Source organism: Terrapene carolina, unplaced genomic scaffold (assembly GCF_002925995.2).
Source record: "Terrapene carolina triunguis isolate 2854851 unplaced genomic scaffold, T_m_triunguis-2.0 Scaffold84, whole genome shotgun sequence".
Classification (NCBI taxonomy): Eukaryota; Metazoa; Chordata; order Testudines; family Emydidae; genus Terrapene; species Terrapene triunguis.
This window is the reverse complement of record NW_020664435.1, coordinates 23,228,644-23,254,974: the sequence shown is the minus strand read 5'-3', so window position 1 is coordinate 23,254,974 and position 26,331 is coordinate 23,228,644. Positions and strand designations below refer to the sequence as shown.

The following is a 26,331-nucleotide window of genomic DNA, read 5'->3' as shown; positions in this document are numbered from 1 at the left end:
GCCTTTGGTTACAATGGTACAGAACTATAGTAAATCAGAGTTGCACCAGGTAATCCATACACTGAGATGACTTTGGGCTATTTTATCTGACGTGACCCCATTACTTATCTTTGGAAAATGTTTGTTATAATGGCCAGTGCTATGAAAAGGTAATTCTTTTGGTACGAACCCCTTTCAACAATTACCAAGTAGCACAAGGTTTAATACAGACATCTCTCTAGAAAAAAAAATACATCAAACCCCGAATTGCTCTGTTGCACTTATGTTCAATAATTCAATTCTTCATGGACAATGAGACACAACAGGCTGCATTAGTCATCAGTAAATCCAGAGGAGCTGCTTTCTGTTCTGCTTTGTTAATTACAGGATCAGCTTTCAATAAATCTCTAATAACAAGCTGTATGTGATCATCAGTGCAATGGAAATCCTCCTATTACTTCTCAGCACAGCCAGAACTGTGCTCCTCTAACATATCTCTGGATACAGAATCTCTCACTAGCAAAAATAGACTGACATCCTATTGAAAAGGAGACTTTGGTTTCAAGAGGCAGAGGTCAGCTTTGGTTGGATGCACAGCAAATGGTGTGTTAAGGAATCTTAAATTGGAATGTTACTGACCTTTTTGATCAACAACTCCCTTTCCAACTCCCCACACCAGGAAAAAAAAGAACAGAAATATGGAATACATACCATCAAATTTCTCTGGAACAACACAAGTGTCATCATAAAACTGTCTAGGTCCCTTTTCATACATACAACCTGTAAATTGAAGAGAAAAGTTTATTTGCTAGATGTATGAGTAATGAAGGGAGAAAACACATTGCATATTGTCTTAAAATATGTGTTAAAGCAGAAGACTGGGAAGCAAAATATCTGTCTTTTACTGGTAATTTCTTCTAGTTCTGGACTACTTTCATTAAATGTATAAAATGCCTTTACTGTGCGCTAACAAACTTCATTTTGACAAAGCTCCCCAAAGATGCACCTGCTGAAGTCAGAGGACTGCCACTTTTAAATGGGTGCAGGATCAGGCCCAAAGAGAACCCAAAGAGATTTTTAAAACAGCACTCCAAACTTTAACATGTTAGCTAGAGTCCTTAACAGGTGACTGAGATTGTCAAACCAACAGACTGGGGAGCAGCATTTTAGCAGGATGGGCTCAGGGGGGCAAATGTATGAGAAGGGCCCATTCAATAGCTAGTGCCACTGGAAAGAATATTGAGTAAGTCCACATTTCAGCTGCTTGTATCCTATCTAACCTTTGGTACTAGTATAGGTTGCAATGATTTGGCACATCAAAAACACAGGGATAGAGCAGGCGGCAGCAGAGGATGGAGTTTTCTAAGCAGCACAATAATTCGTGTGATCTCCAAATTTCTCCACTAAAAAAAAATCCCAAAAGTTTATCTTGTACAAAAGTGACATAAAAAATAGAAAACTTAACTTCTGTTCTATTTGGGTGAGCCAGGAAGCCTTCTTGCCTCATGTAAATGGAATGGCAGCTAGGCACTTCTGAAAGGAGAAGAAGACAACGCTAGTCAAAAGACTGTCTGGAATTGAAAGTGTGCAGGTTATCAATGAGACAGGCTACAGATAGAAGAGTAACAGAAAGGGACATAAGTCACAGCGAGGGGGAACCTGTCAACACATAGTTAGCATTTCAGAGCAGCATGCACAAAGCATGGCAAAAAAGAAAACCATAATGTGTGAAACATTGATCTTGTCTAACACAGGCACTTGAACTCAAATTTTTATCATAATTAACCTTGTTAAAGGTCAACTCCCATGACAATCAGACTTCAGTGTGATTACAGACCAAAATACACAAGTCAGAATTAATTTTCTAAACCCCACACTTATGCATTTAGGTCTTTTGGTAACCAAACTGACATAGCAATGATTTTGAAATCAATAGCTCGCCAATCATAGCAGAGACTAATAAACCACAAAATATGGCATAATTACCACAGGGAATGCCAGGCTTCTGAGCCTGGGTTCCAAGTTCTGAAAGTTTAAAGGCATTTTCTCTAACTGTTAAGACACTTTAAAACACTTAAACATTTAAAGGAATTCAGTGGTATTGATTACCATTTAAGGCAATACAAATGCATATAGAGTTTATCATTTCTACTATCTACGTTGCCAATGTTTCTTTAAGCATGGAAGAAGAATGAGAAAACCAAACAATACTAATTAATATGGTATGCTCTGTGCAGACACCCATCTTTGTCTTTTCCCTTCACCTGACTCTATCCCTAGTTATACCCCATGCAAACAAACCGGACCACAAATGGTTGCCCTTCTAGTCCATTTTTTTAACCTGCCTATTGAATACCAAAAGTCTTGCTTAAGAGAGTCTACTTGATCTTGTGATAAACCCCTACCCTAAGCCATGCAATCTTATAACACATGACTCTGGAAGAGATGCAAAGAGAGGTCAGGAGAAACAAACATTATTCTTCTAACATTGTCTACAACCCCTTTTCAGAACGCAATTCTAAATTTCACTGTTCACTGACTGGTGATGAGTATCAAGGGCTTGGTAGGATAAGAAAATGAGGTTTTACAGTGAATTCCCACAGCAAGCACAGCACAGGATAGTAATAACTTTCCTCTAAGTGTCTGAAAGCCCCGTCCCTCTTTTATTTCTTGTTTTCCCTATTAAGCATTCAGTACTTGTCTCCTTGGGCTCTAGTATTTCAAGCATCTTTTACAACTATTCTAAGTAATCACAGGAATCAGTGATTCAATGTTCAGACAGGTCAAGTGTAATTTTGTACACCAGAAGTCAAAGCTGCAAGCAGTGGTTCACAAGCAAAGAACCACTCAGGTTACCAAACAGATTAGATTTTAAGAGAACGGAAAAAGATTCTATGTAGAAGGAGGAAGCTTGAGAATTGAAACAGATGTTATTTTCTATTTTAGGTAAAAATTCACTAATATTGGCAACAAAACCTATTTGCAACTCATGATGCTGGCTCTTGCAAAATGATCTAACTGACAGCACAAGGGAGCTATGCATGTATCTATCAATACAGTTGTGTTTTTAGCCAACTTTGGTAATATCTCTTGTGCGCCAAAATCAATTATAATTAACATCTGGAGACTTTTTTTTTTTTTTAAGACAACTCTTGTTTGTACCAACATTGTTTAAATGCAACCGAACTCTAAGATTAAATACTACATAGAGGACTAAAAAATATAGCAGAGAAGAATCTATTCCTCATAAAGTAACTAAAGTCTTGTTATTCTAAAGTGCTATCAGTTAATTTATGACTATCAGAGTGGGTCAGACTCTAATCAAATTGTAGAAACATTTCCAAAGTGATTATTCAATCAAATGACTAACATGGTTAATTAGGAGCCATAAACATTGCTCTGAAGTTCATCAAAGTAATGACTTGCCCAGAAAAATTACTCCTAATTAAATTGCCTGCTGCTTTCATTTCAACCTTATCTAATAAAAACTCCAACCAATGAAATTTAACATTGCAGTTTTAAATTGTACTAAATGCTTAACTAAGACCCAGAAGTATTTTAACTAGCTAAGCGGAGTTACTTCAAAAGCAAACATTTTAGAGCAGAAATTGCAGAGCAATTGTGTATTTTCTTCTTGTTAAATTATGGTCTCAAGAAGATAAACGCAATAGCGCAAAGGCATGGAGCTACTTTCAGGGCACACTGCAAGTAGTTGAGGTGAACTGATTGTATCACCTTCAGATCTTTTAGCAGCTTACAGAAATTAAATAAATATGCCTGGCTTTTGGATATGCAACCCACATATGGCACATTTTTAGCTCATATTATAAAGTTATATCACCTTACGAAGGGCAGAGTCCAGTGAAAAAGTAAGGATGCATAAGGAGTGCTATTAATGTGGAACACTCTGAGGTTATGAAGGTCTCCCTTAACCTTAAGAGCAATAGAGCAGTCGTCTTAAAATAGTGAAATTAGCCTTATTTTGTATTGTCCTGACACCATTCCCCCCTCCGCCCCCCAGTAAGTGTTATTTTAAAATATATAATCTTGAGACTGCAGCAACACCTGCTCTTCGGGGAATGCCAAGGAGGAACTTGATGAACTACGCTGTGCCTTCATCAAGAAGTACAAAGTAAGAACCCATTCTTCCTCCCACTGAAAACAGGGAAATCAACTACTAACTCCAGTGCGAGCAAGGTCAGGTCCTAACTGAGCAGCTCATACTGGATTCTTTACTCAAATAGGGAATAAGATTAGACCCTTCTTGTTTAGCACACTTTCCTATTAATATACTGCAACCTGAGGGACTGTCACAGACACAAGAGGAGTGACTCAGCGCTCTTGAAGTCCACTTCTCAGACCATGACTCTGACTGAGATGAGGAGAGCAAGGGCTACTTGCCCCCAATACTCCCTGTTGTGAAGAAGTAGGTAGAGTGGGAAGCATTCTAGCTCCACCCTCTCCCGCAGAGTAGTTGGCCTGCTGCATGGGGAAAGTAGGTTTGCCACGAGAAAGGGTGAAGTAACTTCTTCCTCCCTCAGAGCAAGGGAGAAGAAGAGGAGGAACTGGGAATTTGAATCACAATTCATTCTCAGGTCTCCTCCTGGCACAGTGCAGCTCCACAGCACCCTAAAAAAATAAACACATAAAACTAAATTAATGGAGATGTCCTATCTCCTAGAACTGGAAGGGACCTTGAAAAGCCATCGAATCCAGCCCCCTGCCTTCACTAGCAGGACCAAGTACTGATTTTGCCCCAGATCCCTAAGTGGCCCCCTCAAGGATTGAGCTCACAACCCTGGGTTTAACAGGCCAATCCTCAAACCACTGAGCTATCCCTCCCTCCAGGGCAGGCTGCAAAATTGCAATCTAGCCCTGAATGATTTAGTACCTATCCCAGAATAAATGGATTTCTGGGACAAAACGATAGTTCTATTAGAAACCTGAAGTTCTAGCTTTCCTGGAAGAAATACTCTACCACTGAGCTCCATTGCTCTAAAAGGGGCAGACCTCCTAGTTCACACCTCTTTACAACCCATAGCAGATAAGGGCCTGGTGACAACGATAACACAGCAAGGATTAAATTCTGTACAAAAAACACAAAGCAAGGAAGCACAGATGTGATTCTGCCCCCAGTGGCAGTCACTTATATTGAGCCTGCAAACAAGTCTCTCGCTTTGATCAATAGACCCCATCCACAGACAAAACCTGTTTTCTTCCTTAAAGACAGAAAATAAAATGATAGTATTGGCACTGGGACCATGCTCTTGTCTTCCTGTTTACTTTCCTAGTTCTTCTCTCACTTACCCTCTGGGACTGGATAGGATACTATTATAAGAATGGAAGCTAATCACTAAAACTTCAAGAGGTTTGGCTAGAGAAACAGCCAATCGTTTAACTTGACCTGACAGCATTTCCTTCTGAACTGTTCTTTTGGTCCTTAAAATAAATATAAATCCATCAGCCCCTCAAAAGAAGGGCTATGATGTAGGTCAAATCCCAGGCTTCCATGACTGTGGCTCAAATCCGTAGCTGTATTTGGTTTCACAAGTAGACACACACATTCTGTCCCTCTGCTCTGCCTGCTGTTGTTATAAGTGGGCAAGACAGAAAAAAATCAGTAGAATCCTGTTCACCTTTTCTTTTCTAGGCTCAAGAGGCAATTTTAGTTTTTAAAGAAAATGTTAAAGTTAGGACAGGTTATATTTTAGGACTCCCAACCTCAATGGTGTCTCATTTTAATAAAATAATAATGTATATGCACATCATATTTATCATCTCTACTGAACCAGGAGCACTTCAAATTTAAATTAATATATTGCCTATGTACCAGGGTCATTACATGTACCACTAAAATGCAGCCAGCTCCAGGATGGAAAGTAACATCTGTTTAATACAGCAACTTAACCCCAACAGTTTAGAGTGTGAGGCGAAGAAGAATACAGTAATCAGCTGAAACCACAAGGGGAATTTTTAGGTAGGCAGCAGGATGGATTTGATTTAAATCATGATTTAAAGCACGATTTAAATCACTAGTCAGGAAGACTCGATTTAATCATGGATTTCTACATACAAGTGCATTCTTGTTGGTTGTTATAACCTTAATACATATTCTTCACAACTCAGAGATAGACATAGATTTCGTTTTTAGAAGGTACACACTATACATTTTTAAACAGTGATTTATTTTGAAAAAACCTTTTCACATTTGTTTTACAGCTATATCAGAAAATGAATGAGTGTTTGGTTATTTCATTTACCAAAGATAATTGAAGCAGATATTTATGAAGTCATTGGGAGGTGAGCTACACCTCTACCCCTATATAACGCGACCCGATATAACACGACCTCTACCCCTATATAACGCGACCCGCTATAACACGAATTCGGATATAACGCAGTAAAGCAGCGCTCCGGAGGGGGGGGGGGCTGCGCGCTCCGGCGGATCAAAGCAAGTTCAATATAACGCGGTTTCACCTATAACGCAGTAAGATTTTTTTGGCTCCCGAGGACAGCGTTATATCGGGGTAGAGGTGTATCTCCGATTCAACAGGTTAATCATTAATATTTGGAGGATTTTCTTGCCATGCTGTATTAGGAGGAGAACATCACCAGACAGACATTTAAATTGTTTTATTTAACTAAAACAACAACGTTAAGTATTCTGGATTTTTTTCTTCAAACAGCAAACATATAATATTTTAACAAAACAAGCATATGTCCCTCGCTTCCCACATTTATCTCCAGACTTCTTCTCCTTGTCCAGATCTATTACGCCCCCAACAAACTTCTATTGATTGAACTTTTTGAAACCTTGTACTTTTAGAGAGAGGTAAGGGATTGACTCTGTGTACACAATTTTGCAGAGGGACAATAGAGTTGAGGTCTGTTATTTCTCACCTCTCTATATTATTTATTTATTTTAAAACATTTTTGCTGTTAACAAGCATGTTACCTTTGGAGACATAGGTTGAGAACTGCAAAACTAAGCATCTCTGATGGTATCTTCTAGACTGAGCACTGAGTCCCATTGGGTAGATAGAAAGATTAACCTAAATAATCTATAAGAACATAAGAATGATCATACTGGGTCAGACCAAAGGTCCATCTAGCCCAGTATCCTGTCTGCCAACAGTGGCCAATGCCAGGTGCCCCACAGGGAGTGAACCTAACAGGTAATGATCAAGTGATCTCTCTCCTGCCATCCATCTCCACCCTCTGATAAACAGAGGCTAAGGACACCATTCCTTACCCACCCTGGCTAATAGCCATTAATGGACTTAACCTCCATGAATTTATCTAGTTCTCTTTTAAATCCTGTTATAGTCCTTGCCTTCACAACCTCCTCAGGCAAGGAGTTCCACAGGTTGACTGTGAGCTGTGTGAAGAAGAATTTCCTTTTATTTGTTTTAAACCTGCTGCCGATTAATTTCATTTGGTGGCCCCTAGTTCTTATATTATGGGAACAAGTAAATAACTTTTCCTTATTCACTTTCTCCACACCACTCATGATTTTATATATCTCTATCATGTCCCCCCTTAGTCTCCTCTTTTCCAAGCTGAAAAGTCCTAGCCTCTTTAATCTATACAGAAGCCTGTGGAACCCCATAAAATTGGGTCCCTAATCCATGAACTATTAGAACTCATTTACAAAACTTTTCATAAACATTACATGAATATATTGTCTCATACTATAGAATTAAAATTTATAATCCCTATGCCATGATGAGATATCTTTGAGCTATAATGTATCTTAATTAAAACTATCTTTAGATAGGTTTTTTCCTCAAAAAGCATTTTATCAAAAAAAATCAGATTTTTTATATTTTAAAAAAAAAATTATTGATTTTTATCCACCCTGCTAGGCAGAATGCAATGATTCCAGCTGCAATACAGCTAGATCACCTCTTGCTTTTTGGGACCGTCACATACCACAAATGTGTAGGGCTTCGGTGTTACATCTCATCAGATGGACAGCACTTCCACATTGCTGTTTAAGGGACAGATTTTGCAAACAGATATACACCTGTGGACCCCTACTCCTGCTGCCCAGCAGTAAAGATCCTTGCACACAGATCTGTTGGAGGATCAGTCACTAACACCATAATGTGGGATTTGGTACAGTCTTGAATGGGGCCAGGATTCAACCCAAAATGTAGACATGTTGCAGTTCAGACAAATGCCTAATGTTCTTTCTAAAATCTTCATTTAAAACGACATAGATTGCTTTCATCTGACAATTCTACTACAGCACTTCAACCCAATATTGTTTGGCTTGGGCAAAAATATTGCACAAGAGAACAAAGTAATTTTGTTAAATGAGAGCCTCTGTATTTTAGGAGCATTGTTATATATCAAATAAGTAGTGTATTTGCTCCACCAAAAAAAAAAATCTAATTTTAGAATTTATGGTGACTCACTCATTTAGTTTTCTGGAAAATGAAGACACACCAAGTGGAAAACATAATGAATAATTTTTTCATTCTTCATTAGACAGGTGGTAACGGCGGAGTAAGCTCTTCCTCCCTGCTCCAGTCTGTAGCTTGTCTGTCCAGGGATCTCACTTATATCCTGATCCTGCAAACACCTGCGCAGAACCCCATAACATTCAATGGGACTACTCTCCTGCATAAAGCTAAGCACACAGGCAAGTCTTTGCAGGGTGCCACCATGATGCTATGAATAGGAGCAGTGGTAGCAAGATTTAAATCTGCGTGCAGAGCTCACAGGATCCTGTTTGAGGAAGGCTCAAGGAAAGACTCATTTCCCAAGGCTCTACATTTGAATTATTCATTATTTTCCACCTGCATGCGAGTATTACAGAAACACTCTTATGACACACACAAAAATCTTCCTAAAAGGTAACCATGGCAAGATTAATTCTTACCTATAACACCTAACATAAACCTATCAGCTAGAATCAGATTTAGTCCAAGCAGTTTACACCTAAGTGAAAATAGTTAAAAAAACAAACTCTAAATAAACATCTTCCTTTCCCCTCTGAAATGCACCAACTTTGGTTTCTATAGTGAAATGAGGCTTCAGTATGACAACATCATGACATCTGGTCTCTGAAAATATATTTTTAAGACAACAGTCTGGGCAACATGTAACTTTATACCTAAGAACAGAAAACAAAGGCTCCGATATTAAAATCAGAAATTAAATTCCACATAGATCTGGTCTTTGAAGGATATTTTAAAAGCAGATATTCATTTCCATCACTTTCATTAACTTTAAAATTTGTTTTGAGTTTAAGCATAACTTTCCCTTTAAATTCAACAAAAAAGCAAAACGGACTTTTTCTCTACTTCCTTCCTTTTTTTTTTTTTTTTTTTTTTTGTGAGCTTACTGCAAAAAATGTCTGTGTTGCTTTTTCTCCCCCGCCTGGTTCCCTGCCTGTAAAATCTAAGTTGGACAAACACTGCATGGCTGAAGTGACATATTTGAATGGAATTCAGACCAACCAGTTCCTGTTTATGTTTCTGATTTGAGAATGTAGCCTTCTCATTCACTATACATTAGAAACACACCAAGGCCATAAATGGTGTCAAGTTACATGCAGGCAGGGCCAATGAGCATTAATCATTACTTCAAGTCAACTGGCAAAAGCAGCAGCTGATGGAACACTACACTCTTTAGTTCTATATAAATGGACATTCCAGGGTTAGTTTTTTTTCCCCCTTCAGCATCCATTTTATGAATGAAACTTCAGGCTGTACAGAGTCCATTCATATAAAAGCTGCGCTCACAGGGTTCAGCCCCTAGGGATCAATCGGTCTTGGGTAAGGCTGATGTGATTGGTTTAAGACAGGCTTCAGCCTTCCATTACTGATTTAAAATGCAGCCTGTGTCCATCTGACCTGCGTTAATGCACAAAGAGTAAATCCAGACTGTACTCTCAATTCTCAAATCAAATCATTAGCCAGTGCCACTTACTGTAACTGTAGATTTAGAGAATATTTATCCATTTCTTTGAAAAACAGCAGCCAGAGGACAACTTTTTAGTTTTTTGTTGTCTGCTTTGAAATGAAAAAATACACAATAGATATTTTGCTGTACACAGAAGAGAAATATGTTGCTGAGATTTACCTTATGTTATAAAGAAAGAGTAGGAATAGCTTAGTAAGATTAGGTCCTAGCTTTTTAAGGACAGAAATAGCAAATATTTAGAGGAAAATAGCTACCCAGAAATCAAGTGAGACAGTAAATCTGCTGCTTTAACAACGACCTCCCAACAAGTCCAAGTATTTCCTGCACCTCACTTAGGTCACCACATTGTTTTCCACTGTTGTACACATCCGACTGAGGATATGTGCACTCGTTGTTTTAGGGGCAAGTTCTACACAGAGCATTTAAGCAAGAGAATGAAATCCAAGCTCATTTACTTAAGCAACGCGGCGAAGACAAGTTCCTGAAGTAAGAGTGTCAGGTATTTTAACCATGCTCATCTATTCCAGGAAGACACTGGGGAAAAAAGAAGCAATGCTGGAAAATATATAGGGTGAAATACTGGGTGGCAAAACTCCAATGGGGCCAGCGTTTCACCCGTAGCCATGATAGTGAACTGAAAATTATATATGTTGTTGCACAACAGTATGGTGATAAAAAGGACGTAATTTTGAGCTGCACATTCAGAAGCATTAGGAAAGCGTTAGTTTCACTTTATGGAACACTGGTGAGACTATGGAGAAAATACAGCACAGAGTTGCGAGCAGCATAACAACAGAAGGAGGGAAATCACAGCAAATTTGAGGAAAAGCAGGATTAAGAGCTAGCGGATTTATAAAGCAAGATTTCAACAACTAGACACACAGACAGACAAGGAGAATACATGCAAACAAAGATTTAGAGGTGGTATGTTAATACCAAGGAATTGTTTAGTACGATTCAAGGAGGTATAACTTGGTATAACTTGGACCAATGGAATGAAATTGATCAAAGGAAAATTTAAGCCCATTATTAAGAAATATTTATTAACTGTGAAGTCTGTTAGAGTATGGAATAATCTTCTAAGGGAATAAAAACAACAACAGGAGTAGTAATAATATTTAACACATATACTTAGGCTTGGCAGAATTCAATTTTTATTTTTTTATAATTTTGATGGATAATATCAATATTTATTTTTAAACATTTCCCCCGATTTTTATCAAATTAATTGTTCACAGTGGTGGGAAAATATGAAGGTGGGGTGTGGCAATGGAGATGGGGAGGGGGGGTCAGACAATTATTATTTCTACCTCAAAAAAATAAAAAAAAAAAAACTAGGCAAATAAAATAAGTCCCCAACAAATACATTTTAAAATAGTTTTGCTTCAAAATTGAATTCAGCCTCTCTACCAGTGTGGCACAGCAGGCCTCCAGTGACAATGTCACCAGCCCTCTCCCCTCCCCCAGTGGTGGCCACAAATGCTGAACAAAGCATGGGAAGGAATCTTTTTAGTTTCACTCACATTGACCTAAGTCTTTTAAAAATGACAATGACACTTAAACACTATTTGGGGGGGAGGGTGGGGGAGAATGGGGCCGGGGGGGGGGGGGGGGCTAAAACGTTTTTTTTTGTTCCCGTTCTATCACACACATATATCATTGTAGCCTTGCACAAAAAACTAAGTTAAAAGAACATTAAGGCTGTAAAGTCAAGCACTCAAAAAGTTAGGACATGTCAGAATTAAGGCTGCCCCTTCTGCCCTGCTACCTGCACCCTGTCCCTATCCCACTCCTATCTCTGACCAACCACTGGATCTTTGTCTCAATCCCATTCTCCTCACCCAGCCAGTCCCAGCCTCCAATCCTCAAATTTCTAATCCCAGGCCCATTCCCTCCCTTCCCCGGACACTCATCCAATCCGTCTCTCTCCCTTACAATGGCTTCCAGTCCCCCGCAACCCACAACCCCACTTCCTGTCCCCATTGGCTCCCAGTCCCAATCTCCCTCTCCGGGATACTCATTCAATCTCTGCCTCTCTATGGCTCCTTGTCCCAGTTCTTTGCCCAACCAGTCCCAGTTCTCCCCCTACAGTCTCATCAGATCTGTCTCCCCTACTCCTCTCACCTCTTTGCCTCAACCCATTGGTTCTCAGTCCCCATCTCTTTGCTCAGCCAGTCCCAGTCTCCCTCAGGCTTCCAGACCCAGTCACTGCCCCTGACTAGGACATCTAGTCCCAGGTCCCTTGCCCACCCAATCCATCCCCTCTCCACATCCCAGTCCCCATCTCTTACTGCTTCCCTATCCCAATCATCTCCCTGTCCTATCCTCCCCCCACCAACGTCACACACACTTTGCAGGTCCATCCCCTCTGTGTATGAATCAGACAGCTTCATTCTGGGCCCAAAGGAGTCATTGAGAGCACATGAGAGATAGGTTCCCTGCTCTCAGTTCCAGTACTTGGACCCAGCCTGGCCAACAGCAGCCAAGAGCTGCAAGTGTAGGGAAAGCTTCCCAGCTGCTGCTGCATGCCCAGTGCTAACAAAATCTTTGGGGAATTTAGGTGCTAAAATCTAAGACGTCTCCATTGAGATATAAACTGTGATTTTTCAAAAGCTTATAACTTGGCCAACTTTGGGCATATTTTCACATGGATGGCAAAGGCACATCTGTGACTCAAAGGCCACCCCTGTCAAACAAACTCCCTGCTCCACAGCATGGAAGCGCTAGAGCTTTTCAAATAAAAGTTTGCCAGATTTTCTTAACGTGGCCAAAACAATGTATTTTTCACTAGCTTTCTCTCTCAGAAATGGTGGAACTGTTTTAGCTGAAAATTTCAGCTGTTTTAGCTGAAACATTCAGCCTGAGGAAGACACCTGGTATTGAAAATTGCAACCCAAACAGTTAATGTTTGGCGAAGCTATGAAGAAATAAAAACACTGTCTTATAAGGGTAAGTGACAGGCAACCTTAATAATAATACATTTTGTATGGCATCAGCATAGCAAGCAGCATGACAGAATGAACAGTGCTCATACTTATTTGTTTTCTTTGAATAATTCACGGGTCGTAGAAGGTGAAACTTATATTATTCTAGAATTGTAAAAGGAGTCATTTTAAAAGCAGATATTTAATATTGCACACATACATAGGCACAATTGCGGTCATATTCAGTGTACCTCCTGGTATATCACTTAGGCTGTGCTGTTGTCATATTTCATAAGATAAGAATAGGGTCAGGCCCTGATGGAAACTACCCAGAAAAAATTAGGCCAAGATTTTCAAAAATGGACATCGGCAGCTAGACTCCTCCATCTATACTTATCTACATGCTTGGTTTTAAAAAGTTACAAGCACACAGAAGAACCATTGAGGTGCCCATATATATATATATATATATATATATATATACACACACACAGCGTCTAGAGCACATTGGGGCAGAGTCTCAGCAGATGTAAATTGTCATAGCGAAATTGTCACAGCTCCTTTGACTTCAACGGAGCCGTGACAACTTATACCAGCGAAGGGTCTTACCCTCTGAGTTAAAAGGTGCTGTATAAAATGTACAATATTATATACATCCATTAAGTGACAGCCAGAAGATTTAGACTTAATTTTCTGTTGCAATTCAACATATATGAGAAACTGTATTTTCCAAGAGGAGGAGGAGCGGGGGGGTAGGAGGGAGGAAAGAGCTTCTGCTCTGTTGACATTTTTCTTTTTTTTTTCCTCTTTCCATTATCTCAAACATTCTGCAATAGAAATTGCATACCTGCAATTATAATTACAACTAATTGATCTGCCATTTCCCATGTCATAATTAATGTCATGTTTTAATAGAGTTATAATCATTCCATAATAATGCTTTTCATTCACCAGATTTCCACAACGTATAAAAGTATAGTGCACAAAAGCAATGAACTTTTATGAGGCTCCTTTAAAAACATCCCAAAAGGAACATCTTCAGTGAATTGCAATGAACTTTTTAAATATGTTTCAGTATTCTTATTTGAGCTGCAAGGAAATATCATGCAAAAAAGATTTTCCACTCTGGCATTTGTCCCCCCTCAACATCCATAGGTGAAAAATGAAATCAATGATTCAGTGACAAATACATTATGTTTCCTAAGGGGTTATTTAATGTACTCTTAGCAAAGATGGAAAAATGATGGTTTCTAGAGAACAGATGGCAGCAAGACAAAATATCAACAGACCACAGTTGTTGACTGCAATTTATGGAGTGTACAGATGTGTCAACTTAAATGCAGTGATTCTAAGGCCAATAAAAATACTTTCTGATACCAAGAGATTAATTTTTCATGACCACTGGTTACACAGCTATTACATTTTTAAAAACTCTAATTATTCATCTACAAACGAAACAACAACTTTGCTTGAATGTCATTACTCTAAAATGGAACATTTCTGTCACTGGCAGTGAAAAAAAGAGAGAGGTAAAAGATTGCACATCTTTCTTTCAGATTAAATTTCCCTTTTCAGCTCTAAAAAGAAAATTTGGAACAGAAATGAAAATTAACACTGCCTCAGATTTAAAGTAACAGTATGCAATAAGGAGATACCTTTCCCTTGCCAAGTATGAAGCATGCATACAAAAGAGCCTTTCTTTAACCCTTTAATTTAGTAGGATGAATAACAGTGCTTTTGAAGATTGTAAGGGACTTGTGAAGTCCTCTATTATCCATGACCATGTTAACTGTGCTGATAGTCTCTCTCGTGCTGCTCTGTGAAGAACAGAGGTACATGAAAACCAAAACCAGGGATCTCAGCAACCCCCCAATTATGGAAAAGTTCAGCTCTGGATCTGATCCTTTGCAGTTCAAGCCCATTTCTACATTGTACTTCAGCTTCAAGAGGAACCCCCAAGAGCCCCCCAAAAATAAATTAACCAAAAAAAAAAGATTAGATGGCGTTCAGCTTCTCTTTCCACTTAATCTGCTATCTGTCACACAACAAAGGAGAAGACAGCCCTACATTGTAAATTCTTGTGTTCTAACATCAGCTAATTAAAAACAAGCACACTATAATGATTTGCCTATGAAAACACGCTCACAAAGGTCAGTCAGCTGAGTGGATCCATGGAGAAGACATTAAAAATTAGTTCTCATTTGCAGTGGAAATACAAGATAATTTATTATGGACTGAACTTTCAAAGGGGCTTCAACTCAGCCTCCATGTGGCCTTTAGGACAGAAACTGAAGCTGGCAGGAGAAGCTGTAGAAACTGTTTAAGCAAGTACGGATGCACTGGGGGAAGAAGGAAGTAATATGAGCCCCAGACAGAGCCATCCTTCACCCCACTCCCCAGAGTGTCCCAACGAAGAACTGTGCAGGAGACACACCCCTCCCCCCACTACCACTTCAGGATGCACTGGGACCCACATGGTGCCTGCCCTCACAGCACTGTGGTCTTTGGGGAAAAATGCAAGGAGGAACCAGTCAGAGACCAGAGCCAGCAGAAGCACCTTAAATGGGATGGAGGGACACTGAGAATATTTTCTAGTTTTGAATGGAGCGTCTCTACCTTGTGGTAGTAGACTGTTTGCTCTAGCCCCCAGCTGCCTCATCTCACAGTTTCTCCACACCTGTCCCTCAAACCTTCCTCCCCATCTCCTCTTTGTACCTGCTCTGTCCTCCTCACCAGTCCCTTCTCTTGTCTTTCAGGTCAGCTAATCCCTTCCTAAATAGACCCCATCCCCACCCACCCCTCAAAAACCAAAATAATCCTGGCGCTGACATGATGTCTGCACATTATTCACTTTGCTTGTGTTTTCTGCCCCTTCCCCCACGCAGTGTCAGTCTTGTCTAAATTTTAGACCAGTGGTTCCCAAACTGTGGGGTGCACTCCCTTGGGGGAGGGGGCGCATCAGGGCCCAGGCCAGCCCTACAGAGGGGTGGGAAGGGAGCACCACCCAGCCCCGCTCTGCCCCCAGTTTCATTCCATTCTGGCCCCGCCTGCGACTCCGCTCCCAACAGCAGCCTCAGCTCCACTCCTGGCCATGGCCCCGCTCCTGACCCCAGCTCCCAACCCTGGCCCGGGCTGTGGTTCAGCTCCAGGCCACAGCTCCTGACCGCAGCTCTCAGGGTGGGCACAGACAGGTTCCATTACAGGTAAGGGGGAGGCGTGACAGAAAAAGTTTGGGAACCACTGATTTCAATGGGACAGGGACTGTTTGCTACTCTATCCCGTGCCTGGCACAATGGGGCCCCATTTGTGGTTGATCCCTAGGCACTACTGGAATACACATGATTAATAACAATTTATCTTCTACATCAGCAAACTGGCATCCACAGGTTATTTGCTTCCAGAAAACACACAAATCAGCACTGATTTGCCTAATTCGTATCCCTCACTGGTTTTACAGCAGTGTAAACCCCATTGGACTTCAATGGAGTTACTCCTGATATAACAGAGCATAAGCAGCAGGAGAATCAGGCCCCTATTTTTGACAGACATAAATGAATGTACTCATAAAATTGTGAGCACAAATTTAGAGGCCATTTTTGAAAGTGTCATTACCTATAGCATATCACAAACAAAACCCATCAGAAGTAGCCAATCTAAGTATAAACACATCAGTTTCTCCTCTCTGTCTTTCATATTTAATTTCTAGATAGCTCTATAAACTGAAGTCCTCTACAGACCAAACATGAGAAGACAATTGCAGTGCAAGGTTCCCCACATTGCTTTACCAGCATTATTATCTAAAGAGGCTGCTTTGCCAAGCCTAAATGAACGAAAGGGGTTTAAAAGCCTTCAGAAAGAAAGTCTGCATTCAGATGCATCTACACATCACTGAGAATAAAGACCAGTTGGCCTAACCCTGGTTAGGCTTTATTATTTTATCCCACAGAACTAAAGAAAAAAGTCTTACCTACCTGAATCATATGCAAAATCTCTAGGTTCCTGTTTAATCATCAGAGGAGGGGGGAAATTTTGACTGGCTGCATTGCCAACCATGGCGTTGTGTTCATAGACTGGATCATGGTACTCCTGCTTAAAACCTTGAGGCGGGAAAGGGATGTTTGGCTCAGACATCTGGCGTTGGTATATTGGGCGTCCTTCCCTTGACATTGCAGGCAAAGGCGGGAAAGAATTGCAAGGTTCGGAGAGCTGGCGGCGAAATCTATGACACAAGTGAGAAAAGTCACTCAAAAGTACAATGGCAGAGTTACTTGGTAACTCAAGAACCAAGATGGTATATAAAAAACAAACCAAAACCAGGTATAATTTTTAAACTGCTCTCTTTTATCCTTAATCAGCAAAAGATGGAATTAAGAAAAATAAATTAAAAAAGAGTCCACATTTTCTGGGCCCAATTCTCAGTTACTCTGTCCCTAAAAATGGGACAGGAATTCAGAGGGAGAAAGATGGCTTTCAACTGCCTTTACATTTCCCATACGCTGGGGCTGTTTATGGTCCTGCCTATTTTCAGCATAAATTAGAGCAGCTCTCAGATACACTCTAATTCCCAAGGCCCCCTATGGGACATGGGAAGCAGAGAAGAGCCCTATTATTTTATTAGTAGTAAATATTTATATTATGGTACTTCCCAAATGTCCCAGTCAGGATCTGAGCTCCATTGTGCTGGGCACTGTATGAAAAGACTACACACAATCCCTGTCCCAGAAGGTTTACAGTCTAAAAAGACACACACTTCCTCTGCTATTTCAACAGGGGCAGTGAGCAGGATTGTGCCTTACACCAGCTCTCCACATGGGGCAGGCCTGCACAGAAGACACTCTCATGGGGGTGGCCCCTGTATGCTGCAAGCGTGGCATAAAGGCACCTTAGTGAATCAGGTCTGTGTGTTTATGGAAGAACAGAGGGCTGTATCTGTTTGCTTACAGATGCCATCTCCAAACAAATAAAGATGTCAATGGTAAGATCTGGGCATCATTCCACAAAGTTAAAAAGCCTCAATTGTCTCCTCATGGTGATAAAACCATGGGAGCTTCGCCTTTCAGACTTGGTGTCACATTCCTGTCTCAGTGGGGAGGACTTTTCACCCCTCTGGAAAAAGGAGGCGTGCACCTTGAAAATCCCACAGACCCAACAGATCTACAAGGAGACTAAAAAAAAGAACACAGCCCCAAGGATGGCCTTCCTACTCATACTGCTGCCATGGAAATAAGGGTCTCATAAGAGTTCACTGCTCCCCCAACCATTTGTACACAATCTTGTGTGGAAGCTGTGGAGGGGAGTTAGTGCTCCATGTAATGCACCAGAATGGAAAGGAGCATGTTCCATGCTCCCCCCTCCCCCGGCTCTGGCATGTTTCCCCCCACAAAACCTCAGAGCCCCAACTATGTGTGCTGAATTTGAGCAATTGGGCTTCTGCAGGTTTAGAGCTATGAGGAAAGAGGTTCAGTGGCATGCTTCCCCGGTGAATTATACATTTTCACGCGGCTTCCCCACCCTCCCATAAAGGGAAGAGATCAGCCAGCCCCAGGTGGCTTGGTTTTGAACAACCGTGGTGGAGATGGGACCTATTGCCTCTGTGCTGATCCACAGAACAGCAACTGGGATATTTTTGAAGTAAACTGTTTGTTTGTCCTGCCATCCCTCAACCAAAGGTATGTCTACACTTGGAAATGGGGGTGTGATTTCCAGCTCAAGGAGACATATTCACCACTGCTCTGACTGAGTTAGAGCGCTAAAAATAAAATGTAGTCACAGCAGCACAAGCTGGGGAGGGACTAGCTGCCCCAAGTCCCTGCCCATCAAACACCCTAGGTATGTACATGGCGTAGCTAGCCCCTACTGCTGCTCACACTGTTGTGGCCACACTATTGTTAGCACACTAGCTTGATCACAGTGAACACACAATTGTCTTCCTGAGCTGAGAATCACACCCACACCTAACTGTGAACACACCCTAAAAGAGTAAGACAAGAAGTTATTTAACACAACCGTCTTCAAGAGAGAGATGGAAGTTTCCCTCTGTCAAAATATATACGACCAGGAACCAATGATTTTTCAGTTTCTTTTACTTTGGGACTGAACTAACTCGGTTCATGCAAGTAAAATCAGATGCTCGCGTTGAGAAAATTGGCTGGAGAAGGAGAGTAGGATTTGATCGTTAGGTCAATAAATTCTTTAATATAAATCTTATGCAGTATACATTTCAAACGCAAATTAAATCTATTAAACTTTCATCAAAACACTGCCATGAACCCAAATATTTACTGTCATGCGTAGAAACAACTGAAGAATAAGGTAGCAATGGAGACTGAACTTTAATTAGTCTAAAAACATTAAGAATATTCCACTCTGCAGTGGTACACTGTAACATTAGGTTTTGCAATTCCACCTACACCTGCACAAAATAAACTTAGAAACTCAAACGTATTATGAAATAGTTAGGCTGGCTGGCACTGCATTCATTTCCCCTCTCTTCCTTTTTTCATTAGCCAAAAAAAGAAACAGAAATTATCATTAAGAACTGTCAAGGAGTGAATCAGAAAATTGCAACTTGAAGTTAAAATAAGAAACAGGCTCACTTGCAAAGCCTCAAAGGAAGTTAATAATACTTGTTGTACTGGAAGCTTTGTATGGAATCAAGCCATTTGTTTATACAAGTGAATTTGATTCCTTTTGGTACTTGTTAGGACCATTTGTCCCCCATACACTCATGCCTTGTATGAAGCTGCATGTTCTTGAGGCTGCTGTTATCCTAAGCCACAGACTCTGTGGTCCAGAGAAATGTACACCCATTTTATATAGATACATACAATCATATTCAACCATAGAACTGATTTTTTTTTTAAACGACAGTATTTTTTGAATACACTAATAAAGGAAGCCTGCCTCTCTCCTACCAGACCTGTGCAGAATGCAATAGATCATCCTGCAATCCAGACCTTTCCATATGCTCCTCACAAAACTATTTACAAGATCTGCATACACATCACTGAGTTCAGTAAGGGAAGTGAGGAATGGTGGGAGCAGAACATGAAACAAATTCAGGATTAAAAACAGAAAGGAAAATTACCTTCCACAGCAAAATGTACCATTCTTTGGAAATAAAGAAGAGTGAAATTTTTAACCACAAAACATTAGCCTTACTCTTTGAGTTTATTACTTGGGGCTTTGCTAAAAGGTTGTGCACTAGTTATTTCTTCACTGAAGGGAAGCATAATGCAAAATGTCCTTAGGAGGGTGTGCATCAAATCATATGGTAATACAATTAAGACATCATGTGACAAACCTATTATAAAGCTGAGTGTCATGAGAAACTATACACACTGCAGAAAAGGTATATGTGAGCCTCTCCAAATGTATATGTTAAGGCTGAAATGCAGCTTCCGCTATAACCTTCCTTTTCAGTTGCTCCCAAACAAAAGCCTGTTAATCTGAAATAGTCCATCTTGCTCTCTGAATAGAGAGCAATTTAACGTTTAGAGAATTTCAGCCAAACCTGCTCAGCCCTCCGAGTTTGGTGTACTTACAGAAATACACTTGTCCAATGTCCTGCAATCAAAACCACAATCTGCCCTCTGTTGAGGGCCTGCACAGTTCCAAGCAGCCCAAGAAGGATGGGGCAGGACCCTGGTTAAGGCAACTGAATGTGTTGATTCATTGCCTCCTTATTCCATCTCCTGCCAGTGGGGCTCATATAGTCTCAGACAGAACTTAAAGTTGCCCCAGCAGAACCCAAAATAGGCAGCAAGAATGGAAATGCCACCAGCCCTCCCTGGAAATGAGGCGAGGGACCCCTGCAAATAGCAGTGCTTGCTGGTGCAGGAGCTTACAAACTGCATCTCCTGGCATAGCAGGGGTGAATCTGACCCATATGCTCTATGGAGTAAGATCTTAATTTTATTTGAACATGGGTTGGGGTTTTTTTTATATTTCTGAAGCGCTAGTGTGTCACTCTGAACATGTGTGTATTTATGGGTATACACACTATTTAACAAACAAAACCATGTTCAAATAATAAGGTTAAAATCTTACTGATACTCGCATACAAGCAGGTAAAGTGACAATTGCAAAAATAAGAAACTTCCATCCTGAGCATATGTGTTGCAAAACTTAGGCACAGGGGAGTGAGCTAAGAAAGACCATCCATTATCGGGAGACCTCTAAAATAGCAAAACAGAACAGGGTGACTTAAGGGCACAGTTTCAGCTTTAATTCTGGATTTTTTTTAGCTTTTGTGGGTTTTACTCAGTCTAATATTGTTTGAACATGGTTTATTTTGGCAGCATAATTTCCTTTTTATAAGCTGTTGTATTTCAAAAAACTCTCAAAAAATACTACTCACCCTTTCAGGGAAGAGTATGCAAAGTGACACTACACTCTGTAATAGCAACTCCAGAAGATATCCACATATCTGAATAGATGTATATTAGACAATCTTATATACTTATTTGTTAGCAAGGGGCCAGATTCTGAGACCCTGGTTCATGCCAGGTAGTACCTCACTCCTCAGGTAGTTCTATTGGCTTCGATGAAATTACTTGAGGAGTACGGTACCACTCATGCTAAGTAAAGGTGGCAGAAACAGGCCCCTGATACACTGTAGTTTCCACTCTGAGCTTCCGCTGCTGAAATCTCAGGCTGACAGTCCCCTGTAAGGGAGTTATAGAAATGCAATTACTGAGGATGCTTCTGCCACCTTTAGCCATTACTGACTAGTATCTTGGTCCCACTGATTTCAACGGGAAGAGCTACCGAGTCAAGTACTACTCAACCCGAGGAAGGGTAGCAGAATCAGCCCACAGCCTTAACTATCAATGCCAAGGGACCAACCCAATGCCTTTTATTGTGGTCATTAGGATATTGGTTTTCTGTTTTTTTTACCTGTGATCCATAGGGAAGCTGTTCTCTTGAATGGACTGGGATGGAGGGAGGTGAGTAGGGAAAGCCCGGTCGGATTTAGGAGTCTGAGCTGAGTTTGGGGATGCATGGTGCAGTGGTGACACTGGAGTGCTGGATGGCGTTGGTGGGTTAGAGGGCCTCATTCCAACTTGTGTCTTCTGGTCATAGGCACTAACAGCAGAGTGGGGGGGAAAGGTGAAAAGTTAATTTCTCTGCAAATAAAATGAAGTACCACAGAAACATTATCCTATTCATCTTCCTTTTATTCTGAGGGCACCTGGTGGAGTTCTCTTTTCTGTACATGGAAAAGTACAGAGAAAAATTAGTCAGCAGTTACACATGGTGGTCATGTTCTTTGCCTCTTTGCCTTTTTAAAAAGGATTTGGTGTTACAGAGAGATACTAACTGGAGACAAGCATAAAGAAAGTTTCAAAGCACAGGCAGCTGGACCAGACTAGAAAGAGCCTGCCCTGCTTTCCAGTGGTCTGCAGAGACCTCAGAGTGCGACAATGAAGAATGCAACCAGAGAAAAGGAATCTGACCCAGAAAAATACAGCTCTGTTAGTTTATCTACCCACACGCAGATGTCAGCGGCCTCCACTGATGGACTTTTTCCTCTCTCAAAACTGAAACACTGATCCTGCAAACACTTATGCGTGTGCTTAACATTATTCACGTTTCCTGATTCTGGAAAACACTAAAGCACATACGTAAGTCCACTCCTATTCAAGAAAGGACTAACGGAGGTGCTTAGAGTTAAGCACATGCTTAAGTGTTTTCCTGAATCAAGACCATGGGTAGTCCCGCTGAAGTCAGTGGAATTACTTGCGTGCTCAAAGTTTCAGCATCTGTGGGGGCTAAAACAATAAGGGGTCTAAAAGGGCACCTAATAGGTGACACGGGTCACCGTGGTAAGTAAAGCAGAAATCCCCAAGATCATTCCTCTGTGACTGAGTTTCATCACGTTTGCAACAGGGGTGACCTGTCTGTCACATGAAGAGGTAGATGTAGGTGGTTTTGCTGATACCTATAATGGTAGTGTACTTATGTGAACAAAAATTCTGTGCTGACTGGGTTGAAGATTCCCAAATAGACTAAAACATCAATAAGACACCCAGCAACTGCTAACATTTGAGGAGAAAAGGAAGACAGAAATGTGAACCAAAATAACATCCATAAAGAATGCAATGATATTAAACTACATTTTTTATCTCCTAAAATAATTAAAACATTTCCTATCTATACGGATTATCAGAGGGAGACTACTTCCTTCTGAAAAAATAAAAGTATCTGCAACGCCTAATAAAATACTATTTTTATACTGTAATTGTCCATGAATGCACACGTATATCATCTGCAAAACTCGTCAAATACCTAATGTGTTGCTCAGACCTGCCAATCTCTCGCCGGTTACCAGGAGCTCTCTCTCAGCCTAAAGTGCATAATGCATTTTAAAAGTACTTTCAACACAGCTCGCAGTAAATAAGACTCCCTCCCGCATTTTTTAAACTGTGGCTATATCTAGTGGAGGAGTGCAGCCATGAGTATTTCAATGAAAATTATTGCTTTGAAATGATTAAGTGCTTGATAGGACTGTAAACAGTTCCATCAGTGTTCAGCTAAATGCATTATCTCATGAGTCTGTTATCTGCTGAAGAGGTAACTTTTATAAGATCTCTATTTTGGTTTTATTTCTCTTTAATCGGTCCTCATTTAAATCTGCAGTCCTCACTGAAGCTACTATAAAAGTAATCCTGGCTATTTTACCTGACATTGTACAGGCACTTTTCCCCATAACTGAACTTGAATGGCTGTTCTTGACTACAAGCAGAGCCAAGTTCCGAACATGGACTATGGGGTTCTTTCTTGATTTTCACTGGGAGACCATGAAAAGCCACTGGAAAGAAGAAAAAACAACAACAAAAACATGGAGTTAGAAACCAAGCATGGTATTAAACAGTGTGCATTATCAAGCAAGTTAGATGCTGCTAATGAAACACAATTAATTAAACCACTGTAATAATAGACACAGTTTAAGAAATGAACATTTCAGGCATTTCTTTGGGTGTCAAATTGAGAAATAGACACCAGAGATCCTTTGCATTGGCTATTAGCACTTTTATTGTTTAATAGAATGATGGCCAGGCTCCCATCTCACTAGCAGGAAAATAACAGCCCACTTATATTTGGCTTAGCTACTGTAAATGTTGTCAGAGGCAAAATACTTCCCAGGCACAAAATGCTTCTAAGTAATATTAGCGTGGTAGCTTTCAGCTGTAAAGGCACAGTAGTTCACTTTAAAGAGTAACACACCTATTACTGCATAATTGATTGCTCATATATGAGCCTCAAATACAGCACCACTAATTTTTTTGGTCTCACAAAATACATGAAAATTTGTAATAAAATTTATGAAATTAGCAGATTACAGGCTTAACAGTTGATGTTATAATAACAAAGTAATGTCAGAAAAGTACACAATAAAAGCCTTATGTATTTCACTAAAAGATTTATCAGCTGAAATCCTCGCTCAGCTGAAGACAATGGGAAGGAAGAGGAAGGAATGGGACAGAAATGGGCTATGAATGAGAAGCACCGGGTTTATCTAGGTTGGGCAAAGAGGTCAAAGTCAGGTTAGGGCTAGCTAGCTAACCTCAACCTTTTCTGTAGTTCAAGGTCCACCTTTGCCAAAACAAAGGTAAAAGATGCTAATCTGCATCTACAGGAACACCTTGGGATTACCTCAACCCCTTTTGCTAATCCACTAAGGGGGAAAAGAATAGGGGCATGGGAGCATAAAAATGTTAGAGAAGAGCAGTCCTAAAAGACAATTTAAAAATACATAATTTTTTTAAAATACAGTCCAATACACAATGAGGCTACAATTCCATCTCTGGACTCTGTTAGCATGCCTAAAACCTTTCATCTTAACTCTTGTGGTCGATGATATCACCAGAACATCCTGTTGAAATATCAGCTTTCGACACCTGTATTACACTGGGATCCTTCTACAACCCTGTACCTCTGGGGAGTTTTAGTGACTTCTGTGGGACTCCACACACATGCAGGGCTCCACGTTAGCGAATCTCAGTGCAGCATCAGAGCATTATTATGTACCCTTAGGCTTCACATCTTTCCTTCACTTGCATGTAATATTAAAAGTGACAGTTTGACAACATGTGCTACCTTCAAAATGTGTGTGGGGGGGGGAGGGGGCGGAGGGAGTTGAGCATGTGCACACTCATATACATTTTCCTAAGGTAATATATATTGCAACAGATCGTGCAGTCTTCTTAAAAGTGAACGTGCACTAGAGGAAAACCAAGGGAAAGTCTGAATTAAGGGCGCCAAAATTTCAATCAGAGGTCAAAATGTGGTCCATGGTCAGGCTTTTCCTCTCACTGAAGGGTAGAACAATGCTGATATGCTACAGGATTTTATTGCTGGTGTACTTCAGCCACAATTTCTATGATGCAAGTACAACAGTTGTGTACATTTACCTTTAATCAAAGGATCTGGGGCCAAATCTAGCTCTCACTAATCAGGTAATGAGTTGGAAGAAATGCAACTCCATGTATGATTACAATGAGCAAGATCTAGTCCTTTCTGTAAACGTATATGCAAATTAGTTGTGGCCCTAGAGCTCCTGATTAGTTGCCAATTCTCTCCACTCTATCACAGAGTTTGGGTAAATCTGTCTTAAATTAAAAAAATAGTAAGAAGAAACTCAATATTTCTTTAAATACAACTTTCTCCCCCTCTTAAGGCTTGACTGTTCTCTCAGTTATTTACACAGGAAGAAATTGGTGTAATTCCATTCACTTCAACAGAATTACATCTGAATTCACACCCATGTGAGAGCAGGATCAGGTCTTCATCTGCGTGCTAACTCCTACACCCACCTATCCACCCAATAGGAGTCAGCATGTAGGTCCAGACTCCACGTATGTCTCCACCACAAAAAAAGGTGTTCGCAACTCGGGTTAGCTAGCCCATGTTAGCTAATTCGGGTTAAAATAGCAGGGAAGACACAGCAACTTGGCTTTTAACTCAAGTTAGCAGCTTGAGTTCAACCCCAGGCTTCCCTATATAACTCTAGCTGCTAACCCAAGTTAAAAGCTGAGTTGCTGTGTCTTTACCACTATTTTAACCCGTGTTAGCTAACCCAAGTTAAGGATAGGGTGCAAATTATACTGCAATTAAAACCCCTGGCTAAACCATGCCAGCTGACTGTGGCTCACGGGACTTGGGCTGTGGGGCAGTTTAACTGTGGTATAGATGTTCGGGCTTTTGCTGGAGCCCAGGCTCTAGGACCCTGCAAGCTGGGAGGGGCCCAGAGCTCAGGCTGTGGCCCAGTTTGCCCAAACATCTATTCTGCAAGCCTGAGTCAGCTGGCACGGACCAGCCACAGGTGTCTAATTGCAATGTAGACATATCCTGTGTGTCCTGGCCACGGAGACTGTGTTCCACCTCTGACATGCCCAGTATCTCTGACTCTTACCTTAAGTCTGTGAATTGTTTTGATTTGAATCTATTGCGAGTTAACCTATGAATGCAACAGGTTTTTTATTTTAAAAGC

General features: G+C 40.6%; 1 protein-coding gene across 2 annotated transcripts in view; it reads right to left on the bottom strand.

Moving 5' to 3' along the window:
• The window catches only part of ETV1 (ETS variant 1), a 76,754-nt gene that overhangs the window by 16,067 nt on the left and 34,356 nt on the right, over positions 1-26,331 (bottom strand). The window contains exons 6-10 of one of the 2 annotated variants that reach the window (XM_024209042.2): positions 23,520-23,649; positions 21,735-21,923; positions 16,808-17,055; positions 1,444-1,512; positions 691-759 (exon numbers count right to left, since the gene is read on the bottom strand). In XM_024209042.2, the coding sequence (XP_024064810.1) occupies positions 691-759; positions 1,444-1,512; positions 16,808-17,055; positions 21,735-21,923; positions 23,520-23,649 (705 nt within the window). The remainder of the gene's footprint in view (positions 1-690; positions 760-1,443; positions 1,513-16,807; positions 17,056-21,734; positions 21,924-23,519; positions 23,650-26,331) is intronic. The other variant, XM_029910974.1, reaches the window with a different exon arrangement.